The sequence below is a fragment of the Scomber japonicus genome, chromosome 1, assembly GCF_027409825.1.
Source record: "Scomber japonicus isolate fScoJap1 chromosome 1, fScoJap1.pri, whole genome shotgun sequence".
NCBI classification, from domain to species: domain Eukaryota; kingdom Metazoa; phylum Chordata; class Actinopteri; order Scombriformes; family Scombridae; genus Scomber; species Scomber japonicus.
The window spans coordinates 20559344-20578853 of record NC_070578.1 but is presented as its reverse complement, the minus strand read 5'-3'; the positions used below and the strand labels follow the sequence as shown (position 1 = coordinate 20578853).

General features: G+C 40.1%; 1 protein-coding gene across 1 annotated transcript; it reads left to right on the top strand.

The window, feature by feature from the left end:
* The first annotated feature begins 2817 nt into the window (after nucleotides 1-2817).
* LOC128361283 (stereocilin) lies at nucleotides 2818-17753 on the top strand. Its single transcript, XM_053321682.1, has 29 exons — nucleotides 2818-2917; nucleotides 3030-4163; nucleotides 4636-4660; nucleotides 4776-5358; nucleotides 6552-7439; nucleotides 7530-7592; nucleotides 7686-7811; nucleotides 8010-8176; nucleotides 8265-8451; nucleotides 8591-8706; nucleotides 9199-9331; nucleotides 9459-9641; nucleotides 10156-10194; nucleotides 10276-10452; nucleotides 10722-10871; nucleotides 11531-11589; nucleotides 11764-11887; nucleotides 12033-12115; nucleotides 12220-12355; nucleotides 12951-13153; nucleotides 13493-13583; nucleotides 13680-13851; nucleotides 14048-14217; nucleotides 14473-14628; nucleotides 14709-14851; nucleotides 15160-15308; nucleotides 15546-15643; nucleotides 17316-17463; nucleotides 17665-17753. The coding sequence occupies exons 1-29, from the start codon at nucleotides 2818-2820 to the stop codon at nucleotides 17751-17753; spliced, it is 5892 nt and encodes a 1963-aa protein (XP_053177657.1).
* Nucleotides 17754-19510: the final 1757 nt, after the last annotated feature.

Here is a 19510-nt window from a genome sequence, read left to right as displayed (position 1 = left end):
TATTACCTTTTAGGCTGATTAATGTATGCAAAGAAATCATTTCCATACACCAAACATAATACGTAGTATCTCCAGACAAAATCACTTTACCAGAACCAGTTTATCTTTTTTTGGCATTTTTTTCAATCATGACTGATTCCTGATCTATGTGGGAGACTGAATACAGTTGCTGGAGTTGGGTTTCAGATCAATTTTCATGTCCTTCCTGTAGAAGGAACATTGTTAATGTTATTGTCCAGTGTTTGATTTCAATTACTGGGCAACAGGTGTCACTGTCCACTTACTTTTCTGCACTTTTCACTGTTCTCTGTTTTTTCAGATGGATTGTTAGGGAACAAATTATGAGGGAATAAATTATTAATTATTATGAAAATTGCTTAAAAATTTAGTAATTTTTCTTACAATCGATTTTGTCAATTAACCAGCTAATCATTTCAGCTCTAAATGGGACAAAAGGTTTTAGTATACTTGGTAAAAAAAATGATGTATTTTATAGAGATTCAAAATCAAAAACACTTTTGCAGGTTTTCAATCTTATACAACCCAAATGTTATCTCCTATTTTTATTTTATCATGTATTTGTTTGTATTGTTGTTTGGCTGCAGAGGGCTGTTTTTGTGTGTTTGATTTTTTTGGTCTGTGCTTTTCTTTGTTTGTGAAGCACAATGGGACATCCTCTTTGAATATGTATGTACCTTATTAATGCTCCTGAATACACAAATGAGAAATAAAAAATTAAGATGAAGTATTATTGCTGCTTCACTGACCATGAGCCACTAACACCAAGCTTTGCATTGATTTTTTTCAATTAACTGAGTCACACGATGGTCCTAAAATACACCAGTCTCGCCATGGGAATAAGGAGCATTGGCCATTTTTACTGTTCTATTTAGGTCATTTATAAAATCGTGATGTTTGTAGCTATGAGGACATGATGCAAGTTGAGTAAAGCCGCTGATGGACAGTTGAATAATTAGAGTCCTTTATATAGTATAGTTATATATAGTGATAGTTCCAGTTGTAATTGTTTCTCTAAATTATGTCTTATAACTACAACAATGGTTGTTTTGACATTTGGTTATTCAGGAAAGCTGAAGGTCACTCAACATTTTGTGAAACAAAACGTGCTCTGATCACCCAAACTTGGAATGTCATTAATTTATTTCCAATCACTGAAGTAATGTGAGTTAATTACATGTCTGTATGGGGAGACATGATCTTGGAATTAAACCAAGAATTGCAATCTCAACAGCTAGTTTCCTCCAGCTGATTTCCCTGCTGCTGTGCCTGAGTTTCCAGCAGAGACAGGAGGAACGTATGGGGTGGATCCAGTTTCTCATGGTGAATCGAGCCCTGCTGCACTGAGTGATTGCTGTTCCCTGCTGTATCAATAATACAGGAGGAAGTTATTGTCCCTGTGCAAGCCACAGTATCATACAGCTAAAGCAAGTGGAGGGAGGGGGTGGTCCTTTCACTCAGCCCTCTAGGGTTTCAGGGCCTGCAGACAGTGGTCTGACTCTGGGGAGCCTGCTGCTGTGCCCTTGCACAGGGCTCAATTGTAAGACAGCCTGACTGAGGGATAAATGTGCCTAAACAGTGACAGTCTGCACAGTCCTGCTGGCCTGGCCCAGTCGGTAAGACTACACCCCCAAACAAACCCAAAGTCACAAGATGAGTTCCAGCTGAGAGACGGCTCAATAGAGAATTAGTCAGTGGGGGACATCGGACAGTTAGAGAATGGGATATCCTGGGTGTGATTAACATGATCCAGATTTTCACCTTGTTTGAGCACCTAGCTGAGTGCTGTGACCTCCATATAACCCCATGAAATTCCAAAATACTGAAATGGAAAAAACAATATATTGTTATACATCCAAATATAAGTAAAGGACTGTGCAGAATATTCTTATCACCAATTACCATTTTAAAGAGACACAGACCTAGGCCTAACCATACTGCAGTCTCCTCTTTACTGTGCAATGTGACAGAAAATAGTCAACTACCACACTGTAGCACTGCAAGATAACTCATGAAATATGAAGCCAAGCGTCAACTCTAAACCCCAGAGACAACAAGGCAAGTGCCCCAAACAGCTAAAAGCACAGAGAGAGACAGAAGACACAGGTGGGAGGGGTGCAGAAGGAGAGAGTTGAAGGTAGAGAAAGTCAGAGTGATGGTGAAACAGAGAGCGCCTTTCAGAAAGAGGTCAGCTCTGAATATGTTGTTACCTCCTAGTTAGAGATGCTGGCACAAACTTGAAAGGACATGCACAGAAATTGATGGATTGCAACTGTTGGTGAGTTTCTAAAAATATTTTTCTTTTTTTTATTTCCATTATTGCAAGTGATCACTGACATTTCAAATTTACATAAAAATGTTTTAAACAAACAAATGAATTGAAACAAAAGTACTGTTGACTGTTACTGTGAGCTTATGATCTCTGTAAGAATAAGAATTATGTGTTTATGGATTATGTCTTTCCTTATATTTATCTTATCTTTTGGAATTCTTCCCACTCCATTTCAGCATCATCATTTGACCTTTCTTTCATTTTTACTTTATAATTTTTCATAAGTTAAGTACATTGCTGGTACTTTTATTAACCTTGCAGTGAAAGTGGTAAGGTGATGTGGTGACCAGTCATTAAGGTTTAATTGATTCCCCTCTCCAGTGAGATACGTTTCTTCTTGGGTCCATCCAATCATTAAAAATTAAAAAAGGAAAAGAGTTAAAATGTTTTCTTCTTTTATATCAATAGGAAAGAGTTCTGAAGAGAAAAATGTGACACCACTGTGTCACTGTGCATGCTGGCATGAGATGAAGAATGCAGAGAAAGGGCCAGGGATGGCCACTCTTAGATTCTCAAGCATCATAGTTTGTGCTCTTTTACTTGGAAAAGGATCATCTGAGAAGACAGGTGAGTGGACCACATAAAATACATCATTAAACGCATTATTTGTGTGTTTTATTTCTACATGTGTTTATTAAAAAATGCTAACATTAGTGGTCTTTAATTTGACATTTTTTAGGAGGGGGTAAACATGATGAAAGAGATGCCATTTTTAAGGAGCTCATTTCAAAATGGAGTAAAGGAGGTGGTTGGAGTCCTCAGAATACTCCTCCAGAAAACAGTAAAGACCCACCTGTACACCCTTGGGTGAGAAATGTCATGGGGAACCTAAAAGCACTTGGTCTACTTCCCAGCAAGAGCCTGCCTTCACTAAACAAGCCAATTGACAGACGCCGTCTCTCTGGCTTCCTGTACAACATATCTCAGTACCTCCAAGAGATGGGTGCTGAGTTAGAGGAGGTGCCGGCAGAGCCAGATGAGGAGCAGCTGTGGGAGAAGGTGCTACATTTCTTTCTCCAGTCTGAAGGGAGTGCTGCTCTGAACCAGTGGAATGGCCGGGTACCACCCCGACCCAGTGTCAGAGTGCAGGACTGGTTTTTGTCCCTGAGAGGCAGTCCACATTGGGACTGGCTCCTGGGGCTGCTGCAGAGTCTGATCTCTCTATCAGAGCGTCAGCCCCATAGGCCTCTTTTGATGTTCTTATCACAGAACTGGAGGACAGTGAGTGCCGTACTAGAAGCTGCACTACAGGCTCTGGTCAGTGGGACATATGGTCAGGCCAGTGCAGGACTGCAGGGCTTCATCTGCGCACTGAAGGGCCGTAGTGACTGTGCCTTCAGTGTCAGCTGGCTTCAGCAACTACTGCGTTTCATAGAAACACGCAACTGGAAGCCTGTGGTCAGTTTACATCCAGCAGGGGAAGGTGCTGAGCACAAAAGGGGCTCGAGTGCATTTGAACGTTTAAAGCCCTTTAGCTTGCCTCCTGAGGCCATGAGGCAGGATGGGTCATCAGGAAATGCCTCTCTGGAAGATATGATGGCCACAGAGGATGATTCAGACTCCATGCAAAGCTTACTCCTGCAGGCATTATCACGTTCAGGTGGAGGTGAGAGAGGAGGGCACTTGGCACAGAAAAATCTAGCTCTTGTTCAAAGTTTGGATGGGCTAAGAAGAGGCCTCCTGCATAGAGTAGGTACTTCTGTCTACAGTAACCTGAGAAAGAAAGTGTCACGAGTTACCATGGCCATGCTCGATGACGTCAGCAGAATGGTTGACGTGCCACAGCCCAATGCGCAAGGACGATGCACTGTCGGTAAGTATGTGGAGCAGCTGTGCTCAGAGGTTGTTACACAATCACAAGAACTCATTATCATTACACAAAAAGCTGTTGTGTGCCACTCCTCAAGATTTAGCCCCAGTGACTCTTCTCACTGAACAGGTGCTGTAAATCATGTATTGTATGTCATTCGCAAAGCAAATTCTTTGTAAAGAAACTGTAAGGTTGGCCCTGGTTTCACCTGAAAGACAGGGAAAAGTGACAGTGACTGACACTGCTTTAAAATCGTTTTAATCATCGTGGTCACTGAAAGCATCTGTCGTTAGCCCAGTTAATCTCTTTATCCTCTCATTGATGTCAGTAACTTTATATCTTGGGCATTGTTAACTGAGTGGCACTGTTGCGTCAGGTATAGTTGTGTATACTGCAGGTGCTTCCAGGTGCTTTTTGAACCTCTTCTTCACTTTGATTTTCAATTGATATTTGCTTTTCATTTGTCTCTCTGAAGGTGACCTGAGACAGCTGATCTTATGGTAAGATATTTTAGGAATATAACTTTTTAACTGTATCATTGCAGTTTACATATTTGGCAGTAAATTGTTAGCAAAGTCAAACCATCATTGTTCCCATCTGTCCATGCATATGTAGGGGTATAAGACATAATGTGACGTGGAACTCCCAGGCTCTGGGCATTAGCTCTCAGGGTTTTCCAAGTACACTCCCATTCCTATCCTGCCCGTCCACTGAAGGAGACGAACTTATGTCCTGGCAAACACCTGCCCACTCAACTCCTAAAACAGCATCATCCTCTCAAACAATCTCCAAACGAAAACGCCTTCATAAACTCTCTACCACACCACTCAACACTGAGCTCCACCAGCCACAAGCAGAGAGAACGAGAGAAAGCGACCAACAGAAAGACATGGAGTACTCCACCTCTGCAGAAATTCTGGAGGCAGCGTGCAATGAATCCATCCCTGGCTTGTCAGGCGTCTCCAACTTCACAGTGTTCCTCTACTGTAAACTGTTTGAAGGGGAGAACGGGTCAGTTAACCCTGCAGTGGCTGACATGGGACTCGACCTGCATGCCACGTGCTCTGATGCAGCTTGGTACCTGTCTGCTGCTGAGGACGATTTTCTTTGGGTTCATGTCTGCAGTGAGTTCTTTGCACATGAATTCAACAACACAGTGTGTGCCAACTCCTCTTTCTGGCTGCAAAGAGTACATCAGGTGAGGATAACTTTTTTTATTTTTCATGATGAAACGCTCTTAATTGGCTTTAATGAATAAGGCCGACAATTTTCTGAGGCTGACAATTTTCTATATTTTTCTTGTGCAGAGCCAAACCAACAATGAACTCATCCTACTTACAAGAATGGTGTGTGTATCCAAAACCTTACATATTTTATTTTTCTGTACTGTAGACCTCCATTGTTGTCAAAAACCTATTAGAACACATCAATAAGCCACACTGCTGCACTGTGTGACATGTTCCTTTGCCTCAAGGGCAATGACAGCTTGTTCAGGAATGGCCCTAAAGACTAATAACAGCGATCACATTTTTAGTCTGTCTGTCTAACTACTCTCCAGAGACTGAGAACGTGATGTTTTTAGTCATTCCAAAACAAACTGTGCCCATATTCTTCAGGGGTGAAGGAAATGTCACCAAGTGCAGAGATGTGGCTCTCTGATGTGTTTCTACTAGTTTTTGTACAACAACAGAGGTCTATGGCACAGAGAACCACAATATATCATAGATGGATACATCATAGGATAGAGTTCATTGCTGATTTGGCTCTGCACATGAGATTTGTTGACAATAAAAAAAATATAAAAAATCACCAACCTTAAAGTTGCAATTCAAGACATTCAGCCACTAGATGTCACACTATAGCACGACATCTCAGACCAAAACAAACATGTATATTTAACTCAATAAAATCAGGGGGAAAAAAGAAAGCTGAAACTCAGATTAAACTCCCATACTAGGCAGTGCTGAACAAATATGGATGAATATTCTGTTATTGTATTGCCTATTTCTCACCTCAAATGTTTTCAGAAACATATTTTAGTGTACTGTTTAGTTGCAATGTGAGACAAGGACGTGGAGGACACATAGGGACTCACTTGCACTCATGCATAGCCTGTTTGGCTACCAAAACAAAGAACAGAGAAGCTAAGACAGACAAACAGAGGCAGTGTAGCTTAATTCTCTGTTCCAGTCGCTATTACTCCACTATATCTTTACATGGCAAATAGTTGCTGACATCCCTTGAGGCTCAATGTCATTTATTGCACCTTTGAATAATGCTGTCTGCAAACTTCTTGCTGAATATCTGAAGTCATATGCTTCACCTATGTATTTGTACGTTGCTTATTTTTTTCTACTTCATGCTTATTTATTCTGACTTTAATATTTGCAGGCTGCAGTGACAGGGAACTACCATTTTTTTAACCAGACAAGTATAGACGAGTTATGCGTGCAGCTGTCAGGTGAGGCGATAGGAAGTCCAGAACTTGACGAGAACTGTCTGGCTCGGTTGGGCAGCAGGTCGCTCAGTGCCCAGGCTTTCAGGCACTGCTTCCTGCCCAACAACTCTGCCCTAATTTTAGCTTTGTGTGGGAGAGAGTCTCCAGACTCACACCAGTCCTCTCCAGAAGGCAGCTGGACCGCAGCATACTGCTCCAAAATACACAACTTCTCCAATGTTGACACCATTGAGGATACTTGTCAGTACAGGAAGTGGGCTGTGCATCATTTCATCAACTCCACCCTCCTGGAGCTCTGTGGAAAGACTCATGGATTGAGAGAGTACATTTGTTTAAACACTTCACTCTATCATCAGCTGCTGAGATCAGTGCCCCAGTTTGCTGCTTTCTGTGATGATCTGCAGGCAGAATTTGAGGACAGGAAGTGCCTCCTGCAGAGGTTTTTTGACATCCTCCCAGCGCAGTATCAGTTTGACACATCGCAGCTGTGTGTGGACCCAGCCCCGCTGCTGGTAGAGGTCTTACACAAGCTGAGTGTATGTGAGGTTGAGAGAGGGGAGAATGAGGGTTTTTTAGTGGCACTTGGATATGTGTTACGAGTCTTGGACTTCATGGTAGGCCTCTCTTCGGGGCTGGATGAGGGGGAAAGAGAGGTGAGGCAAGGTTTGGGTCAGGCCATCCTTCTCTCTAGTCTCCTTGACAACACATCCTGGGCCACGCTACAGCCAGAAGCCTCCATGAGCATACTTCACACTGTGGGGGTCTTCCTCCGCAGAGAGCGTAACCTCACTCTCAAGGAAGATCTGCTGAGCTGCTTCAGTGTAAGATGACACATATATACATACACAAATGCTCTTATACACACACGCACACAACAAGGAATCAATAACTTGATTTTGTTGTTACATCAGCCCGTCTTGTGGGACCTCATTCAGCGGGACGACAACTCATCTGCTCTCAGGGTTCTGTTGCAGGTACTGGGCTGTGTGCCCAAATTCAAATTTAACCCTACACCACAGATTGACTCACTGAACTTTGTATTCAGGTGAGTCATTTTATGTTACCAGGAGTACCTCCAGATGCCAAGAGACAGCATTCGCACTCTGGTGATGTCTGCTGAAAAAGACGCAGTAAAGAGATTTCTCTCCCATATGCATCAAAGTTGGGATCAGCTGCAAGTCGAAACCACCCAGGTTTGTTTAAGAACTCCCAAAAATAACACATCAGTTAATATATATCAGTGACAATTCCTCTTTTTAATGTAGCTACTTGATTTACTTATGTTTTTCTACCCCTCACAAATCTTTGACATTAGTATATTACTATTACTAAAACTGTCTATTTGAATACACATCCATTTCTGATCCTGCTCTTTTGTTTTTCTCTGTCAGGCCTCTCAAAAAGAGTTGCAGGCCATGGAAACAATGACCGCTGCCTTTATTCATAAGTTCCCCCGAGTGACCCCAGAACTGTTTGTGGACCTGTCTCAGTTCATTCCCTTCATGTCTGTATCTGACATCATGAGCTTCCCAGCCTCCCTGATCGTCAACGACAGCGTGTAAAGTTGCTGACCCAACATATCGTCATATTCAATCTAAAATTAGTCAGTGTCCCTTGATGCTAACTGTCTCTGTGTTGCTCTGAAGGCTGATGGCTATTCGTGATCACAGCTCAGGGATGAAGTCCCTGCAGAAAAAGGCCTTTGTGAAGAGACTCCTACAGTCAAGTGTAGTGGGTGATGTCCCTACATGGCCACCATACTTCCTCAGTTCCATCCTCCCACTTCTGCCTTACCTTCCAGTCAGTCATTTTCAGCAGCTAACGTCACAACAGGTTAGAAGGCAATTTTATTGTACCTCTTTTGCTGATATCAGTCATTTCAAATGTGATTAGGTATTTTTTTTTAAGCCTTTGATTGGGAGACTTACAGCAAGTAGTTTGTGAATGATGTGAACTCTGTTGTCTCCTTTAGCTTGCTCCACTGATGGAGTTGCTAGGCAACAGCAGTCTGGATGGTGTAAGGGGGCGCCATGTGCTTCGAACAATTTTCACCAAGAAGAAGAATCTGACCAGTGATGACATATTGAGGTGAGACTTACACAGTTCATTTTTATAATGACTGAAAAGTACTGAGAGGCCAATATGACTCCAAACTACAGGTATAGCGCTTTAGTCCTTGTCTGGATGTTTCTTTATATTTGACCTTTGCACTGTATTTAAACAGTACTGAAAGGCTATTTGTCTGAGAACACACTTGACATAAGTGTTATTCTTTTAACATGACCCCACAGGAACTCAGATTCATCTTGAAATCCAACATGATGATTTGTTGGTATTGATGAGTCAGGACAGGTTTTGTTAGGTATCAGTGTGTGATGTTATATCAATCAATTCTATTTCATTTGTTTTAATGATCTATCTCTGTTTATGGTTTATTGTTTCTGCACTAAGCTCAATATTTAAGTAATCAAATAATGATATTTTCTACATGATGCACTTTGTATTTGTAAAAAGTGATTTATGTTTGAAATTCTTTTTTATTTGATTATTGGAAAAGTGACAGATTATGTCTTTTTGCAGGTTAGGGGTCCTTGCATGTTATTTGGATCCATTTGAGCTGTATTCAGCTCTACAGGACTCAGCTGTGTCCTCTGCTCTTTGGCAGCAGCTGGCTCAATGCATTTCCAAGGGTTTCGTCAGTGACAGTGGCAGGGTGAGGGGCACATGGTCTTACTGACATCTACAGACATTTTTTACACCATTATTATCCTCAATTACAGTCTTTTGTGTTCTTCTGGACTCTGTCAGACTAGCTCTATTTAACCATGTTTTTTGGATAGCTGTCCTCATGGTTGATACCAGCTGTTCAGAGCCTGAATGCCAGCAGCATGGCCCCTTCAGAGCTGTCTGCCCTCAGTGGTCTCTTACCCCAGTTAGGGGCCCCCTTCTTGCTCTCACTCCCCACACAACAACTCTTGGAAGTTCTTTCACAACCAGGACTACACAGATATTCTCCGGCACAGGTCAGCACAAGTCCACTACAACCTGATATCTTTGTTTTTATCTTCACATGTGGATTAATGATTATCTTATCTTGTGTTATTGCATCCCCTCCACCATTTTAAAATCGATCAATTTGAGTCCAAACTTACAAGTATAAATGTAAATGTACAGATACAGAACCAGTCAAAAGTTTGGATGCACATTCAAGGGAATAGGAAGTGTCCAAACTTTTGGCTGATACTGTATATAAGTGACTTGTATATGAATTAGATTAAAAAATGTCAAGGCTATCAATGCATCATTAGTCTTTTCTCAAAGATGCTACATAGAACTAAAATGCATCAATCCTTTTTTTGCAATAAGTGAGAACTGTCAGGCTTGATTGAAATATTTTCTGCAGGCCAATGATTAATAGGCAACCATTTCTAAAGATGGAGAAGAAGATTAACAATGATGAAATATGTAACCTTCACATCAAATACTGGAATCCTAAAGACTGTAATAGTTTAATTTTCATTTAAATGCTCTCCTCAGGCATTTCAAATGTTATCCAAGATTTCAAAGGACACCAACGTAAGTAGTCATCTTAAAAATATTTCTGCTGAATTCCAGCCATCTGCACTCTAACCACTGTGTTTTTCCTCTCCCTGCCAGCTGACCATGGAAAAACTGTGCAGACTGAAACCATTACACTCTGGTCTCTCCCCTGCTGTGTTGAGAGACCTCCAGTGGCCTGAGATCAGTGAAACTGCTCACTGCCAGTGTTGGAGAGCCTTGCTAACTGAGCTTAAGCCTGGCCATAGAGCCATGCTATACAATGCATTGCAGGAGGTGACAGTGTTATTGTCTCTCTTGAGTACATCGCCTATCACTTTCTTATCTGTTTACCCATCCTTGATAATTTGCTGTGAATCTCATTTCGCTGTCACTTGTTGAGTAGGAGACACAATGGAGGCGGAGAGATTTTGGCAGTTGATAAATTCGACATCACCAGTTTTCAGTGACAGACTTTGTAAAACGCTCTAGTCAAGATCTAGAGTTAACAGAAAGGTTTCTTTTAATGTTTCAACGTCTCTGTGTTTTCTATTGTGTGTCAACAGACTTTCCACAGAGACCTGCAGAATATCACACAGCAGGTAAATTGTCTTTTACCATTCGTCCCTCTGAAGAAGCTGACAGAGGCCTTAAACAGAGAAAATATCCTGAGAGATATCAGCCTGTACCGAGACATAAACTGGTCGCCACAGCAGGTGCATATTTTACTTTTTTCACTTACTTTTGTGAGAGCTGTTCAGCATTGTATTGATATGACAACGATAGGTTATCAGTTCTCTTACAAAAGAAAGAAAATGTTACCATCTCTTGTTAATCTGCAACTCATAGGATATGCTTCAGATGATCCTTTCAGGATATTAATACTCCATACGCTTCAGCCGCCATCAAGCTAATTAGTTTGGATGTAGTACAATAGTGTGGAAGAGTGTATCATAAATGAATAATGGCTACCTTAAAGGGATTTTGTCACAACCAAGAGTGCCTGCTTTCACCACCTGTTCTCATTCTAACAAGACCTATACTGTACTGATATACTGTGACACTGCATTTGTAATCTAAAATATATTTAAATAAATAAAAAGTTTGATATTTAAATGGTTAGTGAGACTGAGAAGTTAGATGAGTCTGTTGAATATTTTGTGAGATTGCAATTACTGGTTTAATTTATGTTTCTTTATAATATTAAGCAATTTGCAAGACATTCAGCTTAGATGATTTCTAGAGAAAGGGGCTTAAATTTATGACAAATTAGTTAAGATTATTTTATTAAAATGTTATTAGTTTTAAGGTGATGGATACAAAATGTTATTAGTTTTAAGGTGAAGGACACCTGAGACTTGTTCTTTTTGGACAGGCTCAACTTCTGTTCAAGAGGATCCACGAATTTAAAAACATTACCAGCAAGACAGTGAGGTGAGTCGGGCCCATTCTCCACCAGGAAATTCAGATGTGTGGTTTGAATCAATATGTTATTTTTCCTGTGAAGGGAATCGAAAACTCAAAACAAGTAGACTCAGTCATGGTCATTTTCAGGTTAAGGACTCAGTCAATAAACAATTTAAATAATGACATCTCTTTCGCTTGCAGAGACCTGCGTCATATTGCTGGTGGAATGAGTTGTGACTTAATGAAGCACTGGAGCAATGAGACAGATTTTGTGGAGCTGCTTCAGTTTGTCAGTATGCTGCCTGGAGCCATGAGGCCCGATCTGGTGGGGACACACATTTCCTCACCCTTAAACTCTGTTATGCAACCTTGACTCATTAGACTTTTTGCTAATTACATTTCAGAGTTACATATACATAAATGTTTTTATAATACTAACAAGTTCAGATGTGTTTTGGCTGTGTTACCAGCGAAAATGTATCGTGGAGGAACTCAGAAAACAACCTGAGATTGACCTTGATGCTTTGAGCTCTCGGTTTGCTGCAACATTACCGCAAGTATCTCCTTATTAAACATGTGAACTGCTCTTTATATAAACATTTCACAGTTAATTCAATGGTAACTATATTTATATCTCTGCTCTGTTTTTTTTCCCAGAGTGACGATGATAGAGAAGCTCTCCAACACATCCTTCAGAGATATTCTGGACCATATTCAGGCACATTTTGCTGACTTCCTCAGACTGCCACATTACAAACAGGCAAATTTAGCCGAGAAGGTCGTAGCTGAATTGGTAATACAACATCATGTAATATACACTATTTATTTTATATTTACTGTATATTATTACATCATTGACAGTTGACACATGTCTGTATAAGATAAGTATGATGTCAAACCAGTTGTTGTAGGTAATAAATAAACATTCATTTAAAGCAGATACCCTAAATGAACTTCAGGGTAATTAAAATGATAAACCGGCACCATGAACATTCAGAGCAAACTGGAATTGAGGGGTTACTATTTCTGGTTGAATTCAATTAGGGCATGCGTCAGCAGTGGTAGTGAGTCATGTATTTGATTTGTAAACACATTAATGGGCCAGAAAGAATAAACCACATTTGTTGATTCAGGCTTGTCAAACATCCCCCCACACACACACATAGAAAGAAAGAAAGAAATAAATGGAGAAAGAGATTCAGCCTCAGTCACTTCACTAAATCAGGGACTACAATCCAAGACCTGCTCTTAGTGAAAAATGCCTTGAGATAACTCTTGTTGTGATTTGGCGCTATATGAATAAGGATTGATTGATTGAAGTGAAGCCATATCATGTGAAATCCTTGTAATCCAGCCCCACTGACTCTACTGTATGTGCTGTTCTACAGGGCTCTTCTCAGGCTGAGGGGGTTATTGATGGCAACACTCTAGACCTCCTGGGGCCTTTACTACCTTTCTTGGACCGGGACAGTTTGGCTCTGGTGGACAGAGGTGCTCTGGCTCTACGGCTAGAGGAGATGAGAAGCTTCTGCCTTCCCAAAGAGGCGCTGAGAGATATCAGCACCCTTCTCACTCAGACAGACCTGTTGGGGTAAAGGAAGATATAGTCTTATCTGCTGTCGTGGTTATGAAACATGGATCATTAATTCATCAATTATTTTATTATTTATTTTTTTTATATGATTATAAAAGTAATTTTGCAGTTTTCTAAAATTTCAGACTTACTCATGATGAGATAATGTTTAGAAATTTAAATTTTGACTTCAAGGAGAAAATCCTGATTTAAAATTGGTGTATTTGCAGTCTGACTCACTGACTAAATTAAACCCCCCTGTGGCAAATTTGTGATTTGTGATACTGGCCTATACAAATAAAAACTGACTTGACTTAAAGCAGCGGTGACAGTAAGATGTGTGTGCTTGTTTACTAGGGAGCCATCTAAATGGCAAGTTGGAGATGTTGAACACTTGGGCAGACTGGTGTTTTCTCTGTCAACAAAGCAGATGCACTCTATCCCACTGGTAAGCAACAGTGTCAACCCATGCACAAAATGTATCCTATTTTACTTTAACTGGTTTTCTGAGATGAGTATATAACATGATTTTTCCCCTGTGTAGACATTGTTGAATAAAGACACAGTGGAGCAAGTCCTGGTCAGTCAAAAGCTCTGGGAGGACAGTGTGGTTGGGGGAGTCTGTAAGACCCGGTGTACAGACCAACATCGCCAGAGCCAGCAGACTCAGAGTCTCATGCGCGGGATTGTCAAAGCTCGGACGAGGCGGGCAAAAAGTTTAGTCTTCTTATTTTCAGTGCTCATACAACACTAAACTTGGTGTAATTAAATGTGCATACTACAAATTGGGTCAGCAGATGTCTTGTGACTCTAACAAAAATGTTATTATTGCACTTAAGTATGGATGATTTTATTTGTGTAATGTCTTAACTTGTATCAGCACTCTGAATCCAGTGATGTCTTTCTGAGTAGTGCCAGTGCCAAACTGTGCTGACATCAAGGGGACGTTTCCTTCAGCGTGGACATCCACTCAGCTGAGCCGTATGTCACAGGAGGATCTTAAACTGTGTGTAGAAGATTTTGGTCAGGATGCTTCACTGAGCTCTGAGCAGCGCCGGGCACTGTGGGTGAAACTCAGGCAGGTCAGTAAAACTATGCCTGCAAAAACAACAGCATGTTGAGAGACTTTTAGAAAAGTTGTCTGATGTTATTACCACAGCTAATATTGTTTTCCTCCACACAGAGAAATACAACATGTTCTCTCATTCAGTCAATAACAATATGCATCATCCCTTCAGGTTTCCTTAATTCTGACCAAAACACTTCTGTCCATTTCAAAGCTGAGTAATGTTTTAATACAATGGTTGAAGCATGTTTTGGTTCTTCATCCAATCCAGACCTTCAGTCCAGTGAGAGAGCTGAAGGCAGATCAGGTGCTGGCTCTGGGCTCGGTGGTGACTGAGATTGGAGAGAGAGAGCTGCATGATATCAATTTCACTGACCTGGGTGTGTTGGCACATCTGGGGACACTGACAAACTGGAGCCCTAAAAAGGTAAACTTGAAGTATGAAGCCACCTGAAGAGTTTAATACATCTATTAATGTGTGTTTAATGTTCCTCTTTGACTTTTCAGATGAGAGCAGTGGTTTTAGGAGTGATTCGGAAGCGCAAATTAAAAGTGGAGCAGTTAACAGACGTTGATCTGGCAACATTTGGCCATCTGATCTGTGGTCTGTATCCCTTAGAAATCAAAAGACTAAACCCTTACAACCTCAGGTCAGTCAAATACCTAACATATGAGTATACATCCTGCTTCATCACAACAACACTTTCAAAAGTAGCCATAAAAACTATATTAAAAAAAGGTCTGACATTCAGCACTTTTAGCACTTCTAGAAACAGTAATAAAACTTCTTCCTGTGGTGTTATAGAATGATTTCCGTATTGTTTTAGGAGTTAACTTACCTGCTAACAGATGTTGACAGAAGGCTGATACACATTTCTTAGCCATGCAAACCTCCTGAAAACATTTTGCATATCCTCAGTGGAGGATAAAGTCCTGAATCTTTTTTCTGAAACTGCAGTATGGCTGTCCTGTTCCTGCGGGAGATGTCCCTGCCATGCACAGAACAGCAGATGGAGGCATTTACGAGCCGCTTGTCCAGACCTGAGGCCTTTGGTCCAGTCAGTGCTTGGGGACCGGAAGTTTTCACTGAAATTGGGACATTGGCAGGTACCGTGGAACATAATATCCCTGGGGGTATGACATTTTTGTGTGATCAACTTTTTTTTAAATTCTTTTTTCAAAGACTGAGGAGGGCAGGGGAAAGTTCTTGGATGGATAGGTACAATTAAAAAATCTCCCTGGGGGTATAGACTTGAGAGTGAAACAAGCAAAATTTAGGAAAACTTTGATATGAGCAAGATTAATTATCTGACTACAATGTTTGAGAAACTTCTCTGTGTCCAGCTGGCCTGGAAGACATGGTGCTGTCAGCTCTGGTACAAGAACAAGTGAAGGGAATCACCCCTGAAGCGATCGCCCTGATGCCACCAACAAAAATGGCAGTGAGTTTTACTTGTGATTTCAGAGCTAATTATTCAATCATTGTGATTTTCCACTGCATGCTATGGTTTGACATGGTTCGAGTCTATTCCTCCTGCACAAACCTGACATTTTTAAATAGCCAAGCTATCATATCAGCTGCAGTTATTTTAATTCATTGGAGTACTTGAAACACAAAACACTCCTGTTTTTTTCAGTAGTATTTTATCTTGCTGCCTTCAGTCCCTCAGAAACAAAGTATGTCTTCTTGCTGTGAAAAACAGCCACATATGGACCATCAAGAACATCATCCCTCCAATATCATCCATTGTTGTTCTTGTGAGTGCTGTGTTGAAGATGGTGTCACGCGAGTTTCACGCAGTGTCTCTACAATGTCCAGCTACATTAAGGGTGGACTATCTGCAGTGGAAAACTAAATCCAGAAGTACCTGGTACTGGAGCCAAGCTGGTACCATGTAGTGGAAACAGTGGAATAGTCTCATAAAATGTTTGTTGGAAGCAGAGATTAACTGCAGTACAGTTCAGGGTGGAGGAAAACTCAATCAATGGGCAGGTGCAAATGATAAAATTAATGATAGCTGAATTCAATTTAGCTGCTTCAGTTTCAGGGTCCTGGTATTTATTGAGCATGCCAGCTCACCGTCACGCCGTCATAGCTTTCAGGAACACTTAAATAGAGCAGAGTCAGCGTTAAAGTTATTAGTAACTATTGTGCATACCATACTATGAGAAGTCATAATCTTTGCTGTGAAAAAAGCTTACAAACTACAAACATGCGTTTGGTAGCAAGTTTATAGCAGTTATCTAAGAAAAATGTAAGCCATCTTTTCAGATTTGTATACTTTGTAGGTAGCTATGAATTTTACATATTTTTTCTGCACAGTATCAGCTGGCAATGTATACTATTTAAAACATTTATCTATAGTCAAGATGTTTAATAGGAAGAAAATACATATTAATACACACAATTGAGACACTTTCATGACATACTGTATGAAACATAACTTCTCTGGAGAGTCAGCATGGAACCACAGTGACAGTTATGTATGACATACATCCCCTCAATCCACCACCTTTGTAGAAAATATAAGAAAATAAAAAAAATAAAACTCAAATCAAAATTCTGGAAAGCTCAGATGACTAGGTTGCAATTACAATGTTATAAGTAAGATACAGAGTAAGAGTCTAAGGCTAGCCAGGGACCATGTTTGAAAGCGCTGAAGCCACTATAAAATTGGAGAAGTGGAGATATGGAGTCCAAATCTTCATGAACTGTCCCTCCGAAGAATGAAGCATACAGGTCAAGTATTCAAGAGGAAAACATTCCATGATAACCTTATGCCAGTTTGTTTCAGTAGATGGTTTGCCACTTATTAAAGAGCAAAATATTCTTCCTTGCTGTATATGTAAGGAAATCATACAGTCTGGCAGAACTAGCAGTAACAATAGCATCTTGACTGAGATAGCTCAGGAGCAAAAACAGAGGGTCCATGTGCAAAGCAACACCAACATTTCTGCATTTTTATGTTAAATATGTCACATGTTCTTAATATGACAAAAGAAAAATACAATATGCCAAAAAGGAAATTGTCTCTTCATCCAGAGTGCCATCTCTCCAATAACAAAGAAGAGCTAGGAGTTATTTTGTATTTGTGTTTGACATCTGTCTGGCAGGTGGTGTTCAGTGCAGTTCAGTTGTCGTGGCTGAGTGAGGAGCAGGCATGGGCTGTCACTGAGCAGCAGTGGACAGAGCTGGACACTGAGCAGAGACACTCCGTCAGACTAGCTCGATTTGATGGAGACATGCTGCTGGAGCTGAGAGGTGTGTACTCTAAGAAATGACAGTGATAAAACCTCCTTTAATAACCTCCTTCTTACATCATAAGTCTGTTACTTTATTTATCCAAGGAAGGGTATGTGATCATATATGTTTTATACTATGATAATATTTGTCTCTACTAAGCAACCAATTAGACCAATTTCATAAGTGGATTATAAATGTTCTGTTCCTCTGCTTCCACAGGGAGAAACTCGTCTCCAGCTGCTCTGAACACACACAGCTTCACTATACACTCTCTGGCTCTGTGTATCTTATTATGGCATCTAATTTAACATGCTGCAACAAATTTAATTGTCCCTTGACCTCCCTTGGTATCATCATATTTGTACTTCTAATAAATATTTTGAACTGTCTGGCTCTCTCTGTGCCTTGGCCCTTTAATATACTATGCTCTTCATTGTACTCTGCTGCCTGTGTTTTATTGTTATATGAGTTAACAGCTTGGAAATATGTGTATCAGTGAATGTGATTGTACAATATACACAATATAGTATTGCAAGAACAGTCAGATAAGACTGCATGATGACTTATGTTTATTTAAAAGTAGAAAAGGCTTTCCAAACTTTATAGGATGTGAGACCAAGCAAACAAGCTTGAGATATTTTATTGCATAAACTTCACCATGATGCTGAAGTCTATAATGTGTGATACATTTAATAATCACAATGGCAGGATAATCCTCATGAAAAACACATTTTGCTTATCTTTAGAAGATAACAATTCTGAATCTTTCCCCCTGAACTATGAACACTATGGCCTATAATGTTTGGACATTTAAGAGTATCATGTAAAATGAGGATTTAATAATCCCTTCTTAAGCTTCTGCATGCATGTTTTCCTTTTTTAGTTTGTATTTTGATACTGAATTCTGGAAGAGAAGACGATTCAATAACTACACCTGTGCAACTATATTACTGAACCGGGGGAATAGTAATAATGCTCAGTGAAATATAGCAGGATGCAGAAGTGCTTTTTAAGTACAATATCCCTCATAACAGAACCTGCAATATAAGCTAGTGACCTTGTCTTGTGCAGGAGCCCTGTATCAAAATCTAGCATTAACACTTGTTTTTATTGTTTTAGTCAGCATTGTGCTCAGCTGGTGCATATTCCTAAAAAATGTTAAATCAGCAAAAATACAAAAACCTGAGACCATGACCTTTATATATCAAACTGCTAAAAGTAAAAACGTAGACATCAGTGAGAAATAAATATAAAGATTCTCTGCTTTTATGTTATCTCACAAACTTGAAAGTAAAAACAACTAATCAAACATTTTCCCTTTAAAAGAGTAGATCCTGCTCCGGTGTGACTACAGCATAGAAACAGAGCAGAGTGCATTTCTACTGTTCTGTGTGGCTGAAAATAGATTTAGTCTTGATGAAATGTTGAAGCAGAATAATAAAGAATAGTATTAGGCTATTATTTGTATTTGATTTGACCAACTGATAGCATGTTACACCACTTTTTCTTTTTTAAAAAATTGATATTTGTCAGGGATGCAAACAAATAAGAAAAGGAAAAAAACTGGCACTGATTTTGTTTGCAATCAGTTTCTAAGCATCTTTATTGTCTGCCGTTATGTCAGTGTGGTACTAAATTGACCTAATATGATTTCTCTTTTGCACCCTGTTAACAACAACAGATTTTTCTTCCATTACAGCCAATTTCTTATATTCTTATCTGTTTATGTACATATCATGAATATACTATATTGTTGCTCATTTCACATGGTAATTGACTTAAAGATTTCAAGTGATATTTATTTGTTCTTGCAGAGTGACCAATGTGTAAACTGTGAAGACTTTTTTCATGTTAAATGTGGGGTCAGCCTGCATGTGACTGGCTATTCATTCCCTGAGAATACGTGTGATTAATCATGTGATCACTTAAGAGTTTCTGTTATGTTCGTTATTACCATGTTCTAGTCCAGCAAAGGAGTGGGCAACTGGGATAAAGTGATGTGGGACAAAATCCACAGTGTATCCACTCATTTTGCGCTCTTAAAATGCGTTTAAGAGTGGATCTG